At 40.9% G+C, this 13,224-nt stretch overlaps 2 protein-coding genes across 2 annotated transcripts; one reads left to right on the top strand and one right to left on the bottom strand.

Moving 5' to 3' along the window:
- Nucleotides 1-17: 17 nt before the first annotated feature.
- Nucleotides 18-2,127, bottom strand: LOC140771237 (glycylpeptide N-tetradecanoyltransferase 1-like). The gene is made up of 2 exons (XM_073112690.1): nt 647-2,127; nt 18-564 (listed from the first exon to the last, which is right to left on the bottom strand). Exon 1 carries the CDS (start codon nt 1,977-1,979, stop codon nt 681-683), a length of 1,299 nt encoding a protein of 432 aa, XP_072968791.1. The 5' UTR covers nt 1,980-2,127; the 3' UTR covers nt 18-564; nt 647-680.
- Nucleotides 2,128-8,370: 6,243 nt separating this feature from the next.
- On the top strand, nt 8,371-12,994 carry LOC140769587 (uncharacterized). The gene is made up of 4 exons (XM_073110337.1): nt 8,371-8,557; nt 9,615-9,931; nt 10,046-10,246; nt 10,482-12,994. The coding sequence occupies exon 4, from the start codon at nt 10,502-10,504 to the stop codon at nt 11,834-11,836; it is 1,335 nt and encodes a 444-aa protein (XP_072966438.1). The 5' UTR covers nt 8,371-8,557; nt 9,615-9,931; nt 10,046-10,246; nt 10,482-10,501; the 3' UTR covers nt 11,837-12,994.
- The last annotated feature ends 230 nt before the right edge of the window (nt 12,995-13,224 follow it).

Here is a 13,224-nt window from a genome sequence, read left to right as displayed (position 1 = left end):
CTCGCATGCAAGCTAAGTGACAAAACAAAAGGAACATAGATCAACGAGATAATATCAAATCAAAGCTTACATCATTCGGCTTGAAGCCATTCCAAATAAATTCAACATTATCCACAGCACTCCTAAACATTGCAGAACTTCGATGGAGATCAACATTCATCCAAACACTGATATGTTTGCTGAATTCTCTTACAGAAAAAACTGTTAATTGAAGCAAATAAAAAGAAAAGCCCAAAACAACAATTTGTATGTTGTGATCATACATCAACGGCTTATGTTCTGCATATAGGAAAGTAATCAAGAAGACAGAAAAGAAAGCAGGAACAGCCGGGAGATATTATAGTAACCAAAGATTGCATCAGACAAAGAAAGTGTTGCATCTAATTTGAAATTAGCAGCGGCAATGAAAAAGTTCACGGCTTTATCGCAGCACAAATTACACTAGTCCTCCGTCAAAATCGTAATTTTCGAGAACAGATCCTAGACCAGAACTTGCTACAAAATCAAGAGACCCCTATCATGCTGGTTCCAATGGGTGCCAACAAGAATGAGAACTTCCACAAACTGCAAGACGAACATGAAATCTGAGCTACTGCAATAAAAATTAAAAACCCAACTGACAAAACTGACCAAGCAAGAAGCTCACACAAAAAAGAGGAAACTGTAACCGGAAGAGCAACCTAAAGGAGCACCAGACCAAGCTCTGCCGGTTTCAAGGCGTTCCTGATCCGATAGTTGTACAAGTAATAATGTAGCTGCCCATCTCCAGGGCCAAACTTCAATTCTTTCAGGAAGGACTCATTCTGCATGACGTCAAGCGCATTGAAGACATCGTAATCCTTCTGTTTCGCTACTATTAGCATGTCGTTCATCAGCTGGAGAAGAGGAGTCTTCATCGACACGTTGTAGTAAGAGTAGGCGGCCTTCAGAAGTGAGTAGTTCGGGTTATTCAGAATGGAAGAAGGAAGAGTATAAAAGCTGCAGAAATCAGTGATCTCGTGGGTCTCGGGGCTCTCCACCAAGAAGCTATCGATCACATTCTCCTGCGGCAGAAGCCAATGCTCGACGTCATGCTCGTCGAAGTCCGGCGCCACCGCGAACTGGCCCAAATACTCCCTCAGCAGCCGGGTTACTGCCGCCACATCATTAGCCTCCATTTTCCTGAATCCAGGTGTGGTGGTCGAGTCCGGCAGCTTGTAGAGCCGGATCGTGCGACTCATCGTCATGCGCGGCCCGAGCCGGGAGAATCCAACGTCGATCAGCTTCTTGGGGTTCAACGACCGGTGCCAATAACGGCAGGTGGCGACTGGAGTCGGGAGGACGATCCCCGCCGTGTACGCCGCCTGCCAAATGTTCTCCAAATGTACCCTCCTGGTGACCTCCTTGATCATTACTGGGGCTAGCCGCTTCGATCGCAACTTCTTGTGGACGCAAAGGAAGTTGATCTCCGCCATCAAGACGACGTCTTCCCTCACCCGGATCCTCGCCGGCACGCCGGTGATGAAAGCTACGAGCTTTCTCGAAGCCTTCACACGCACACCGATGTGCCAAGATCTGAAGTAGCCAGGAGGGCGAAGCGCCCAGCGGAGGAACTCCTTGGAGTAGTTGAACCGGAACATGTTCTCGTCGTCCTCGACGTAGTTGTTGGTGAGGAGGGCGTAGACCTCGGCGCACGTGCCCTCGTCGTCCATGTCGCACGTGGACCACTCGTAGAGCGACGGGAGGTTGTACGGTTCGGGTTTAACCTCGGAGAGAGGGGTGGGGGCTTCGATGGGGCCTTCGGGAAGGGAGGAGTCGCCGAGATCCTTGAATTGGCCCACGGGTTGGGTCTCCCAGAAGCGGTGGCGATTGCCGACGGCGAGGCTCTCTTGGATCTGGCGAGCCAGGGCATCGATCGCAGTCGGATTCGGATCCGTGTGATTCGAATCGGGTTTAGGGTTTTCGTCGTCGGTGGGGGATCCAGGAGGGGAAGAGGCCATGGAGGAGAGGGTAAGACGCAAAGATATCGAATCTAGGAGACGAATCGAAAAGGAATACTCCAAGGATCGTAGATTAAGGTTTTGGAGAGGGAAGAAGAAGACGAAGAGTTGAGAGGCGGAGGAGGCGAGCTTTTACTTCCCTCTGGCTCTGGCCGCCCCCAATAGTTTAAAAGCTTTTAGTGCCGGAGAACGGATCTGCTGCATGGTGTAGCATACAGTTTGTTGTTGTAAGCCTACAAACGAGAAGACACGTGTCTAACTTGTATGCCGATCATAACCCAACCTGAGCCCATTGGGCTTGATCGAATGGGCCCAACATGACCCAATTGTTTAAAGATTCCAATCCACTTCGCCTGACTCGCACTTATTTGCCGATGTTTTCAGGTGCTCACCATTTCTCCTCCTCCTCCTCCTCCCTCCTCTGGTTTTTATTTCTTATTATTTTTCTTTTCCTTTTTCATTGCTTTCTAACTCCAATTTCTCAATTGCACGAAGGATTGCCGCTTTCATTCTAATCTTGCTCCCAATTGTGGATTAGTTTTGTTCTCCCATTGATCTTGAACTGACCATGAGTTGCAAAATTACATTAGATTGTCATCTGCATCAATAAAAAACAGCAATAACATCTTTATTGTTCTTGTTTGTCTTCCCAACTGTTGCATCAAAGAGAGAGATAACTATCAGAAAAGTAAATTAGGGCATCTATGTGAAGTTATAAAGGTTTGCAAATAGTCGTCGTTCTGCTTTTAATTATCTTATTGCAGCAAAACTTTATTAGTTCTTAATATGGTTGTTTCGTATTTTCTCTAGTGCAAATGTATTCCGTATCAAATGCATCCTTTGTCATCCCAAGTTCCAGCTTGTTCCTTGTGGACGGACTCTCAGTTGATATGTAGTTAGTAGTTGATTGACTGTGATGATATCGACCTCCCATGTAGTATATGGTGCTTTTCATATCGTGCAGGTAAACTGATTGTTTCATTGATTTTCTTCTAACGTGAGGATTGCGTACTGCATTTTCTAAGTATTACTCTTGTTACTGATAGTTTGCTGTCATCCCATGTTTCAATATTCCTATCTAGTTAGGATCTTATAGAACGACTCATATTGTCTTGGATCTTTTCGACTAAATAAAGTTGAATAATTATGTGTATGCTTACAAGCCGCTATGAAAACTATTTGGAGTTTCTATACTCATTAAAGAAACCTTTACAAGTTTAATAAGAAGAAATTTGGAGAATGGACCATAATCCAACAATTGCAAATGGTATCTTTCTTAATCATCTTGCTCGTGTAGTCGGCTTGTTGTCATTAGCACTTAGCAACAGATGGTTGCATGCCTGTATCCCAGCATCATTGAAAAACTCGGAATGCCCATCAAGTCCTCGTCCAGAGTATGTGACCACACAAAGTATGCATGACACCGACAAAAGAATATACATGTATATGTACATAGATACTTACATAGTACTTATAGCAGAAATAAAAATGTATGTATCAACAACTTCCTTTAGATGCCTTTATATGAATATTATTAGTTTATTACAAAGTATAATGTTTGAGCATACAAGTTTATGTATATGTACATAAATACGCTTGACTGATGTTTACTCTGTGAATCTTGAAGCAAGTTGATGCTTATTGTCTTGTACTAAGTTGAATTAAAAATATGAAATTATCGATAGGATTTCATTTAGATAAGATGTCAGTGTTTTTCATAATGATTTGAACACAGGGTTTACAGAATAATAAGGCAAAAGATTAAACTAATTTCTTGTAGCAATTTAGTGATGAAAAATGATTCAGTTTGCATCTATAACCGCAGCAAAACCCATATCAATGTTGAACAGCTGATCATTGCTATTCCTGTTCATGACCAATATGTGGCATGATTTCTGAGAAGCTACCATTGTCATCAAACATTAGTGGAAGTTGATCAAGTTGGCTAACACACTGGCTTTGGTTACTATCAATGTTGTAATGTATCACTGAGCTACTACATAAATCACGGCCTTGATTTGAGGATGTTCTACAGTGGCACTTTGCTTTCTTCTTAAAATAATATAATCCAATGACACATGTTTTGTGTGCTTTGTGGAGAATACTAAGGGAGCATTTTATGTATATCACTTTAGTCCTCATTCTGATCATACATATCAGTTGTGTTACAATGAAATATTTCTTATCAACTTTTGCAAGACGAAGAGAAGTTCACTGTTTCTAGTATCATGTTGTATTCAATCCTGCTCACAGTCTTGATAGCTGGTCAATACAATCTGTACAACACGAGCTTTTTATAGCATTGCTATTTGTCAATTGTGGATTAATTTTTCATACACAATCGCACTGATCCTTGTATTTTTGCCATTTTGTTCATCATGTTGTTCACCCTTTGTTACTGCTATATGCGTTCATTTGCATTTAGGAACTCTATGTCATATAGTTCTTGTATCGATGCCTATTGCTTTAAAGAGGATGAATACTTGGTAATAAATTATGGTCTATTCATACTTTTCTGAGACATGATAACTAGGAAACATATAGTACTATTGACGTTTGTCCTTTCTCCTTGTTCATATTACAGATGGTCCCCACTAGTTTATTCAAGATGGGAATGTAAGTATATGTTGTACGAGCTTCTATAAGCGTGTCTTTTACAATGTGTGGGATGTACATCAATCCAAAAGCTCATTCAAATTTTGGTAGCTCTAGCATAATGTTAAACCCTTTAACTATATATGTACCTTCTTGCAAATAGGAAGGTGATATATAAAAGGTACTTCTTTTGGTCTTTTATGTGAACTTGTTGCAAATGAAAATAAAAGTCTAGCAGGCCTCATTGCTCTTCATTCCTGGGTTATAGACTATTGCCATCATATGTCACTTGGTATCAAGTAAGTGAACTGGAACATAAGATGACTAAAGCTGAACTTGGAAGTGTTGTTCCCCATAGCATCTTTACAATATTTATAGTTATTATTTATAGTTATTACACTGATTGCTTGTCCATGAGTTCCATCTGTAACAGGTAGGTAGTAAGGAAGGTAGAAGGACTAGAATTGTTGAATTTATCAGAAGATGGGATCTTATTCAACAAAATAAGGAGACATATACTGTAAATTCCATATGCTTACACTCACTTCCTGTCATCATTTGCCTTCACTTGTAGGCTTCATCATTGGACCTGTAACTGACAATCTTAGATGAAAATTGCTGGGTGTTCAGACAATCCTTGCTATATAAGAATCTTAGTCACCATTATTTTGAACCAAGCACCAGATCCAATGCTCTAGTTCTCCTTGCATGCCTTCTATGGGATATCTTGAACTGATGGACAAAAAATAATAGCTTTCCAGAAAGTTTGACATGGCTCCTCAACTCTTGTAAGTGATTCTCCTATGTTGATAAAGTCGGACGTTTCTCATAGAGAAGTCTGCATGCTTGCCAATAGGTCATGGTTGATAGTTAATTTGGAACTATAAGGTACATTTGTATGCAGATATTGTAGAGAAGTCTGCATGCTTGCCAATAGGTCATGGTTGATAGTTAATTTGGAACTATAAGGTACATTTGTATGCAGATATTGTTTACACTTAGTTACTGGAAAATACCATGAGAATGGAGTAACACAGATTGATCAATCTTTTGTGGACAAGCATACAAGCTCAACTTCTATAGTAAGACTAGCTACATTTTTGTCCTCATGCAGGTGTAAAATCTAGACTGGAAAGTAACTACTATGTACTGAACTGTTCCTGTTTGTTTGAAGTAATCAGGGATTGGTTGGTAAAAAAAAACGTAGTTAGAGGAATAATAATACGTACCGACTCTAAATGTTGGGTCCTGATGGATGCGAATGATCTGTTTTGCTTGAATCTGCTCTGCTGCCACAGGGCATTAAAGAGAAGAGGACCCACCATTCACTGATTGGGTTGCATTCCAAATCTCAAGACTTGGTGCCAGTAATGTGGCCCCCCATCGTGTGATGTGATGCATTCCCCGGATGGACCACCAATCTCACTCACTGATGGATCTCTCCTCTTATTGCGTCAATCTGTTGCTGCAATTGCAATTCCAATTCCCTCTGCAAAACTATAATGAAAGGTGCAAGCTATTTATGGCGTTACTGTTTACTGTTTACTTCCTGCTTTCCTACCTTGAATACTTTTAATTGCCTGCCAGTTCTGCATATGATTCCTTTTTTTTTTATACCTGCTGAAGATTATAAGCATATATATATATATATCTCTCTTTTTTTTTCCTTCCCTTTTTTCGCTTTTACTAGGAGTGACAGTTCTATCAGTATCTATTTGGTGGTAAACCTCCGCTCTGCACTTTCTTGTTTTGGAATTGAGAAAACATCGGTGGGATGCATATGCTTTTCATTCCTAGGACCAAGCCATTGTACTTATCACATCAATAGGTTGGAGGTTGGTGGATCAATTCAGACTATGGATTAGAATGAGAGATAAAAGAGAGATGGACCCCTCTCTCCTCCCCTCCCTCTGTAGGAGCTGGTGTAGTTGAATGTGACAAAATGCTACAAAGTGGAAAAAAATGCATGAACAAGTGGCTCAGCATTGATAGACTGGGGGCTAGATGGCGAAAGCGATTGCCATGTGATGGCGATGGCGATGGTTGCTGGTGATCTGCCGAAAGCTCTGTGAGGTCTTGGGGTGTCCCCATGGTGAAACAGAAATTTGGGAAATCGATGTCATTCCAGTTGGATGTTAAGAGAAGAGTACTCCACAAATGTGATATGTACGAATAAGTCATCCTAGGAACAATTGAAAATGGACTCTACAATGTTATTCCCTCAAATTTTCCAAGGCTGAGAGGAAAACAAAGCAGAGATTTACCACCAAAACAAATGGTATACATAGCTGTCACAACCAGCCAAATATGCAGGGTAATGCCAAATTTTTAAATGTAAGCAATTACTTCTGTCTCAATCTCTCTATCTCTATCTGGACTGTTATGAACATGTCGCAACACGAAGGTGTCGTTTTTCCATCCAATGTTGATTGATTTCGCTAGACTTGTTCATGCCACTTACAGTCAGTGTTATTAAGTTTATGGTTAAAAAATATGCATACGTGTCTCCAACTTTTCAGTATTGAGTCTTACAAGTAGATCTCAAAATCAACACAATTGGCCATTCAATTATTAGAAACGGCCACGGTATATTTCATGATTACATGTCTTAAATTTTACTTACTATAATGCTGATAGAATAAACATGGATAGTAGGTGTTTTAGTGTAAAAGTAATAATGATAATTGTTGGAACATGTCAGATTTTGTATATATATATATTTTTTTTTTATTTAAAAAAAAAAAACAAGAAGTATATAAGATTTAGTTCTATCATTCTATTTCAGCTTAAATTCTTCTATAGAACATGATAATTTCACATGAATTCATAACATTAGACTTCTATATATATATATATATATATATATATATATGCAATGCAGCATATATAACAATTTCCCATTCCTTGAGCTGTTTCTGTTTCTTTTTATTGTCATACATCTGGAATACGATACTGCTAATAGGGAGCTCCTACTCCTTGGAATAATTGTTAGGTCCCCACTTAACATCTATTATTATTGACATCTTGACCTCCAAGCTTTTATTATGCGTATCACCCATTCACCAACTTTTTGGAATTTAAATTCCCTGAATGAATTGTATGCAGAGAAAGTAGTCGATCACAAAGCTCCACTCTCAGCGAAGGAAAATATCCGATTGGTCCCGGATCAGGTCCTTGCCCCACGTGGAAGGATGTCTCTGCTCACTCCCTTCTCCAATGGGATGTCGACACGTCGGCCACCGCGATACCCAAAGGACCCAAGCCCACGAGACGACGAGGCACCCGGGGCCCCCCAAATAATGGAGCCAAAGCGTCGGACCCACTACCCGTTTCGACGATCCGGTTCGGGACCACGAGCCGATCCGACCCGGTTAAGAGATAACAGCTAAAACTTCTCCAACAGAAGTGTGAGAAAGCCACCTCTAGATTTAAACCCAATTCTGGACTGCCCAATGATTGAATTTTGACTGGGGCCCACGGCCTACACGGGCGCGGCCACTTGTGGTCCCCAAATCTGGTTGGTACTTGGCGTCCTCACACGGGAATACGGCTCTTACCCTTATCCACGGTGGGGTCACCGTCTCACCGGGAGGTAAGTGACCAGTCACAATGGCCTGCTCTGCCCTGCCCTAATGAAATTGAATGGAATCTCAAATTTAATTTAATTTTTTTTTAAAAAAAAAAAAAGAATTGAATGTCAAGTAAGGCGTGAGTCATACTCGGTGCAACTTGGTGAGTTTTGGTTATGTTGGTGGTAAAGGTATTGGACTTCTTGTTTTTTTAAAGTTTGACAATGTTATACACTATATAGAGCATGCAAGATAAGATGATGAGGTAAGGGCATAACAGTGTTCACACTAAATTTCTTTTCTTTTCTTGTTTTTTTTCTGACCTGTTTGTCTTCTCTAGGCTTTCAAGCAGTTGGTTGAAGTTAAATGTCGACCTTTGGATGCTTGATATATGGAGCCATTCGACAAAGTGAGGTATGATACACCAACTTGGTTCCAAAGCTCTACAAGTAGCAAGAGATAAGATGGAGAAAAGGAAAAAAAAAAAAGTAGTATGCAACAAACTGAATATATTTTTTTTACTTTCTAGCATAGATTTATGGATGAGAAGGAACCAGTCTGCCTCCTTTCAAGCAGTTGGGTTTGCAACCATTACAGTGAGCTGTGATGGTGGTAAGCATGTGAAAGCCCCAGTTATCCATGTAGCCAGCCATAAATATTTAAATTAAAGAAACAGGGAAAATGCAAATATTCTGGAACAACTTGCTCTCTTGATCTCTCTCTAGAATTTTAAAAGCTCCGGACCATTAGTATACCAATATTTGTAGCTTATCACTGTAGACCGTTCCTTAATATCACAATCCCCAATCTTCAGAGTATTTTTTAGCAGATATATTATTCTTTGTTGGAATATATATACACCAAAGAGCACATATATTAATATGTCCATGTGCACAAAATCTCACATGCTCAGTTGTTCCATAGTATTGTTCCATCGTATTTAACCATATGACACCAACTTTTGTTACTATTTAACACAATAGTCCAAAGTCCAAACTAGCTTGTTTGGCCCACTGGCGCATCCCCATCTTTTTCAGTAATTTTTTGTTGCTTTATTGTTATATTATTCTGAAGAAAACCACTAAAGTTTCTATGCTATTCAACATAATCCAAACTCTCTCTCTCTCTCTCTCTCTCTCTACTGTTGGTGTGTATGAATGTGCATGCAAGCAGCATAAATGTGCATCAGTTCATTGTATGCAAGTATGCATAAGTGCATGCATGCAAAGAAAACTGTTTGAAGTCTCACATCATCTCATTATTACTGTATGAAGTTGTCGGTAGCAAGATTAGAACAAGCAAACTTAGATGGGGTTACAGAGATCTAGGACTGTCAAATACCAACTGTCCTCACATCTGGCAGCACCACCATGGAGACAAATTGTAGCTAGGGATTAAGCTATGATTAACAACATAATTATAGACAAGAGAGGGTGGTGCTCAAGCTCTCACCTATCTTTTCTGACTGCAGCCTAAGGAAAGTTGGCAGGGCGCATGGAATAAGCAGAAGAAACCAAAAGAGTTGCAGAGCCTTTTCCCACCTTATTTTATTGCAAATCCCCTTCAGAAGTCTCATATGCTGCCCATCTGCTCAAGTCTCCTCCCCTACCCCACCAGTTGATTTAAAAAAGCCTTATCATTTAAATTCCAACACGGCTAGCCATTTTAAAAAGAGCCCATGTACAACTATCAGTAAGGACCATCTCTTCTTCCCTCCTCTTTATAAGCTCACTTTCTAGGAAGAACCCAGTGATCAGAAAGCATCACTTCTACCTTCACAAACCAAAGGTATTCTTACACCTCTCATGAACTCTTCTTTCTTTTCCTACATATTGTGACTTATCTATCTATAGGCAAGTGATTTGTTGTCATGAAATCTCAATGGCTTGTCTCTTGTTACAGTGTTGCAAAGGAACTGTTGCTAAACACGCATTAGTGACGGCAGTTTTCCTCCTCTTTGCGGTAAATTCCGTGGTGTACTCTGAGGAATGATATCAATGCATTAGTGGCCATTGTCAATAACTCTGCTGGAGGGGGTTGAGATACTTTGAAGAGGATACCTTTGATTGGGTGCTTTAGCTTCTCCTCAGCTGGTTGCAGAAGGTATGACCCTAACTTGTATTATATGCTCAGATACTACAACTTCTCTCTCAGGAAAATAGATGATTCAATATAACTTAATTTCCTACGGGTTTTATTAATGATAAATATTTCTCTTGAGTTTTTTTCTTTTTCTTTTTTTTTTGTGTCCAATACTATGATATCGATTAAAGCAAATGTTAAAAAGTTCACATAGTGAGTTTTCTACTTGTTTTCATTGTTCGAATTTGACATGCAGCCATAAAAGAACAAGCTGCAATGGATAGTCTGGGTTGGAATTATCCAACAGTCGTCCAAACTGAAAGTTCTATGCCATTTCCACCATGTATATGGAGCGGCCAATACGACAATATGCTGGAATCCAACGAATATTACGGCGGCATAAGCGGGAAGGTTGACGAAGCTTTCTCCACCAAAAGCTTCGATGTCCAAGACATTCAGGCATGCAAGACAAGTCCAGATTTTGATACAGTTTGTCAGATGGAGGAAATGCTTGCTCCTGCTTTGGATTCAATAAGCAACATCCTGGATCTGGATTTCTTGCAGTACCAGGAAGCAATAAAGTTGGCAGCTGATTCAGTAGTTATGATGAGACCAGGAACAGGCACCACACTAGGGGATTCTCTTTCTTCTCAATTATGCTCTTCGCTTCCATGTATCAGCAGACCCATGGTCATGAACCCACATGGCGTTCTACTCGATAATTCTAGCATATCAAAGGAGGTGCCGCAGATTGTCAAGGGCATGGCTGGCAACGAAGACGGCACCTCGACTATCTTTGAGAGCAGTGAAAACTTGTGTAAATTGATTAGTTACAGCGGTAATATCTCTTCGGGGGAATCCGACAACCATAGCTCTTTTGATCAATTAAATCAGTTGAATCGTGACGAGGTAGCCTCACAAAGCTCTTCAAACCCAGAACCTCCACAGCTTGAGTACTCAAGCACAAGGCTCAGTTCTAAGAGGAAGGTGGTGGTGGAGGAGGAGGAGGAGGAGGAGGAGGAGGAGGAGCATGCATGCACAGGAGATAAGATCACCCAAGCATGCAGCAGTCTTGCTCAATCGAGTTCTTCGACAATGGATGGAGGATTCCAGATCGTTTTCGGTAGCACGTCGAAGCCGAAGAGGTTCAAAACAGCTGAAAAGGATTCGGGTTGTTGTTCGAGCATCGACTTCTGTCAAGAGAGCAACTATGAGCCCGACATGGAGGCCATCGCACAGGTGAAGGAGATGATCTACAGGGCTGCAGCTCTGAGGCCAGTGAATCTTGGGAAGGAGGAGGCAGTGGAGAAGCCAAAGAGAAAGAATGTGAAGATATCAAGTGACCCACAGACTGTGGCTGCAAGGCATAGGAGGGAAAGGATAAGCGAGAGGTTGAGGGTTCTACAAAGGCTGGTCCCTGGAGGGAAAAACATGGACACTGCGTCCATGCTAGATGAGGCTGCCAACTATCTCAGGTTCCTCAAGTCACAGGTCAGGGCCTTGGAAACCCTAGGAAGCAGGCTTCACTCCATGAGCAGTACTGCCACACCTCCATTTCCAACATCTTTTAGCCAAACTTTTCCCATGCAGACCCTTCACCGAAAACCCTAACACCAAAAGGGGAATTGGTATTACTAAGTCCCCTGAAAAACCCACAGGCCATATCATTCAAAGCATCATTAGGTTGGGTTTTTAGGGGCACCCACATGGCATACTTTTAGATAACCCAAAACCCTAATTCCAAAGACTAGAATAGAGAGAGAGAGGAAAGAAAAAGGTTTAACCTTTTGATCAAATGGTAGTGTTCCTCCTCCTTTTTTTTTTAAAAAAATCTTATCCACCTTTTCACAATGCAAAGAGTTCCTTTTCATGTTCATAAAGCAAAACCTTTCTTCCAACAGTACTATCATCATCTCCTTCATCATTAAGACTTTAAACCATAATCCGAACCCCTCCTCCTCCTCTTCTTCTTCTTCTTCTTCTTCTTTTTATTTTCTCGCTAGCTTTTATGTCCTTTGCCATGCAAGAATCGTAAGTTCGTAACCCCCAAAAAAAGGAAAAAAGAGAGAGAGAGAGAGAGATAGAGAGACCATATCATAGGCTTCATGATGAGTCCCTTTAGGGGTCATAGGGAGCATAACAAGGCCCTTTAACCAAGAATGAGCAAGGGGGAATCATGTCACATATGATTAAGAGCCCGAGGCTTTGGAGTGGCTTTTGGAAGAGATCACACTACCTCAAAGCTCCTTTTCTTGTGCAGGCTCTCTTTTCCTTGGGTGGTGCAGCATCTTGTGCAGGGACCTCAAAAACCAAGGGTGCTTTCCTTTAGTTAAAGGGCACCACTTTGGGTTGCCCAATGCCAAAGACATTCCCTTTGGGCCTGACCCATGTGTGGCAGAGAGCAATGTCCCCTTAATTCGAGCCAAAGCGTGCCCTTGAGAAGACCACCAAGAGATGAAGTAAGCCACCACCACATACCACATGGAGGAAAGCAGGAAAGAGAGGCAGGCAAGGCAACTCTCTAGTACACTTTCATCTCAACCTCACTATGTAACAAACTTTTTTTGTCATTAAGAAAGGTTAAAGAAATAGAATAGAAATTTTCGAGGATGTGGATAGATAGATGTAACTGACTTGCTTGTTTGATGATGATGATGATGATGATGATGATGATGTAGTAGTAATAGTAGTAGTAGTAGTAGTAGTAGTAGTAGTAGTAGTAGTGGATTGGCCAAGTGGCCGAGGCCCTCTTATCTTCTTACCTCTTTCTTATATGTCATGTGTGATGTGCCTACTTTTTTTTTTAATATTTCTTTTTCCTTTACTCTCTCTCTCTCTCTCTCTCTATATATATATATATAAAAAGCTTATGCTCCAATGAACTCCAAGCTGGTTCCTTGGGCACAATCTTTACTCCAAGCTTGTTCGATTGCATGAGGCTCCTTACCTATACCCAAAATATACGCCACCGTATGTGTACTGAGAAATACAAAACAAAA

This window comes from Typha angustifolia, chromosome 11, assembly GCF_048772165.1.
Source record: "Typha angustifolia cultivar Huaian chromosome 11, ASM4877216v1, whole genome shotgun sequence".
Taxonomy (NCBI): domain Eukaryota; kingdom Viridiplantae; phylum Streptophyta; class Magnoliopsida; order Poales; family Typhaceae; genus Typha; species Typha angustifolia.
Note: the sequence above shows the minus strand (reverse complement) of the source record. Positions and strands in the feature narration are given on the sequence as shown.

Excerpts from the sequence above, each read along its gene's own strand:
- LOC140769587 (XM_073110337.1), top strand. The coding sequence starts at position 10,502 with ATGGATAGTCTGGGTTGGAATTATCCAACAGTCGTCCAAACTGAAAGT.
- LOC140771237 (XM_073112690.1), bottom strand. The coding sequence starts at position 1,979 with ATGGCCTCTTCCCCTCCTGGATCCCCCACCGACGACGAAAACCCTAAA.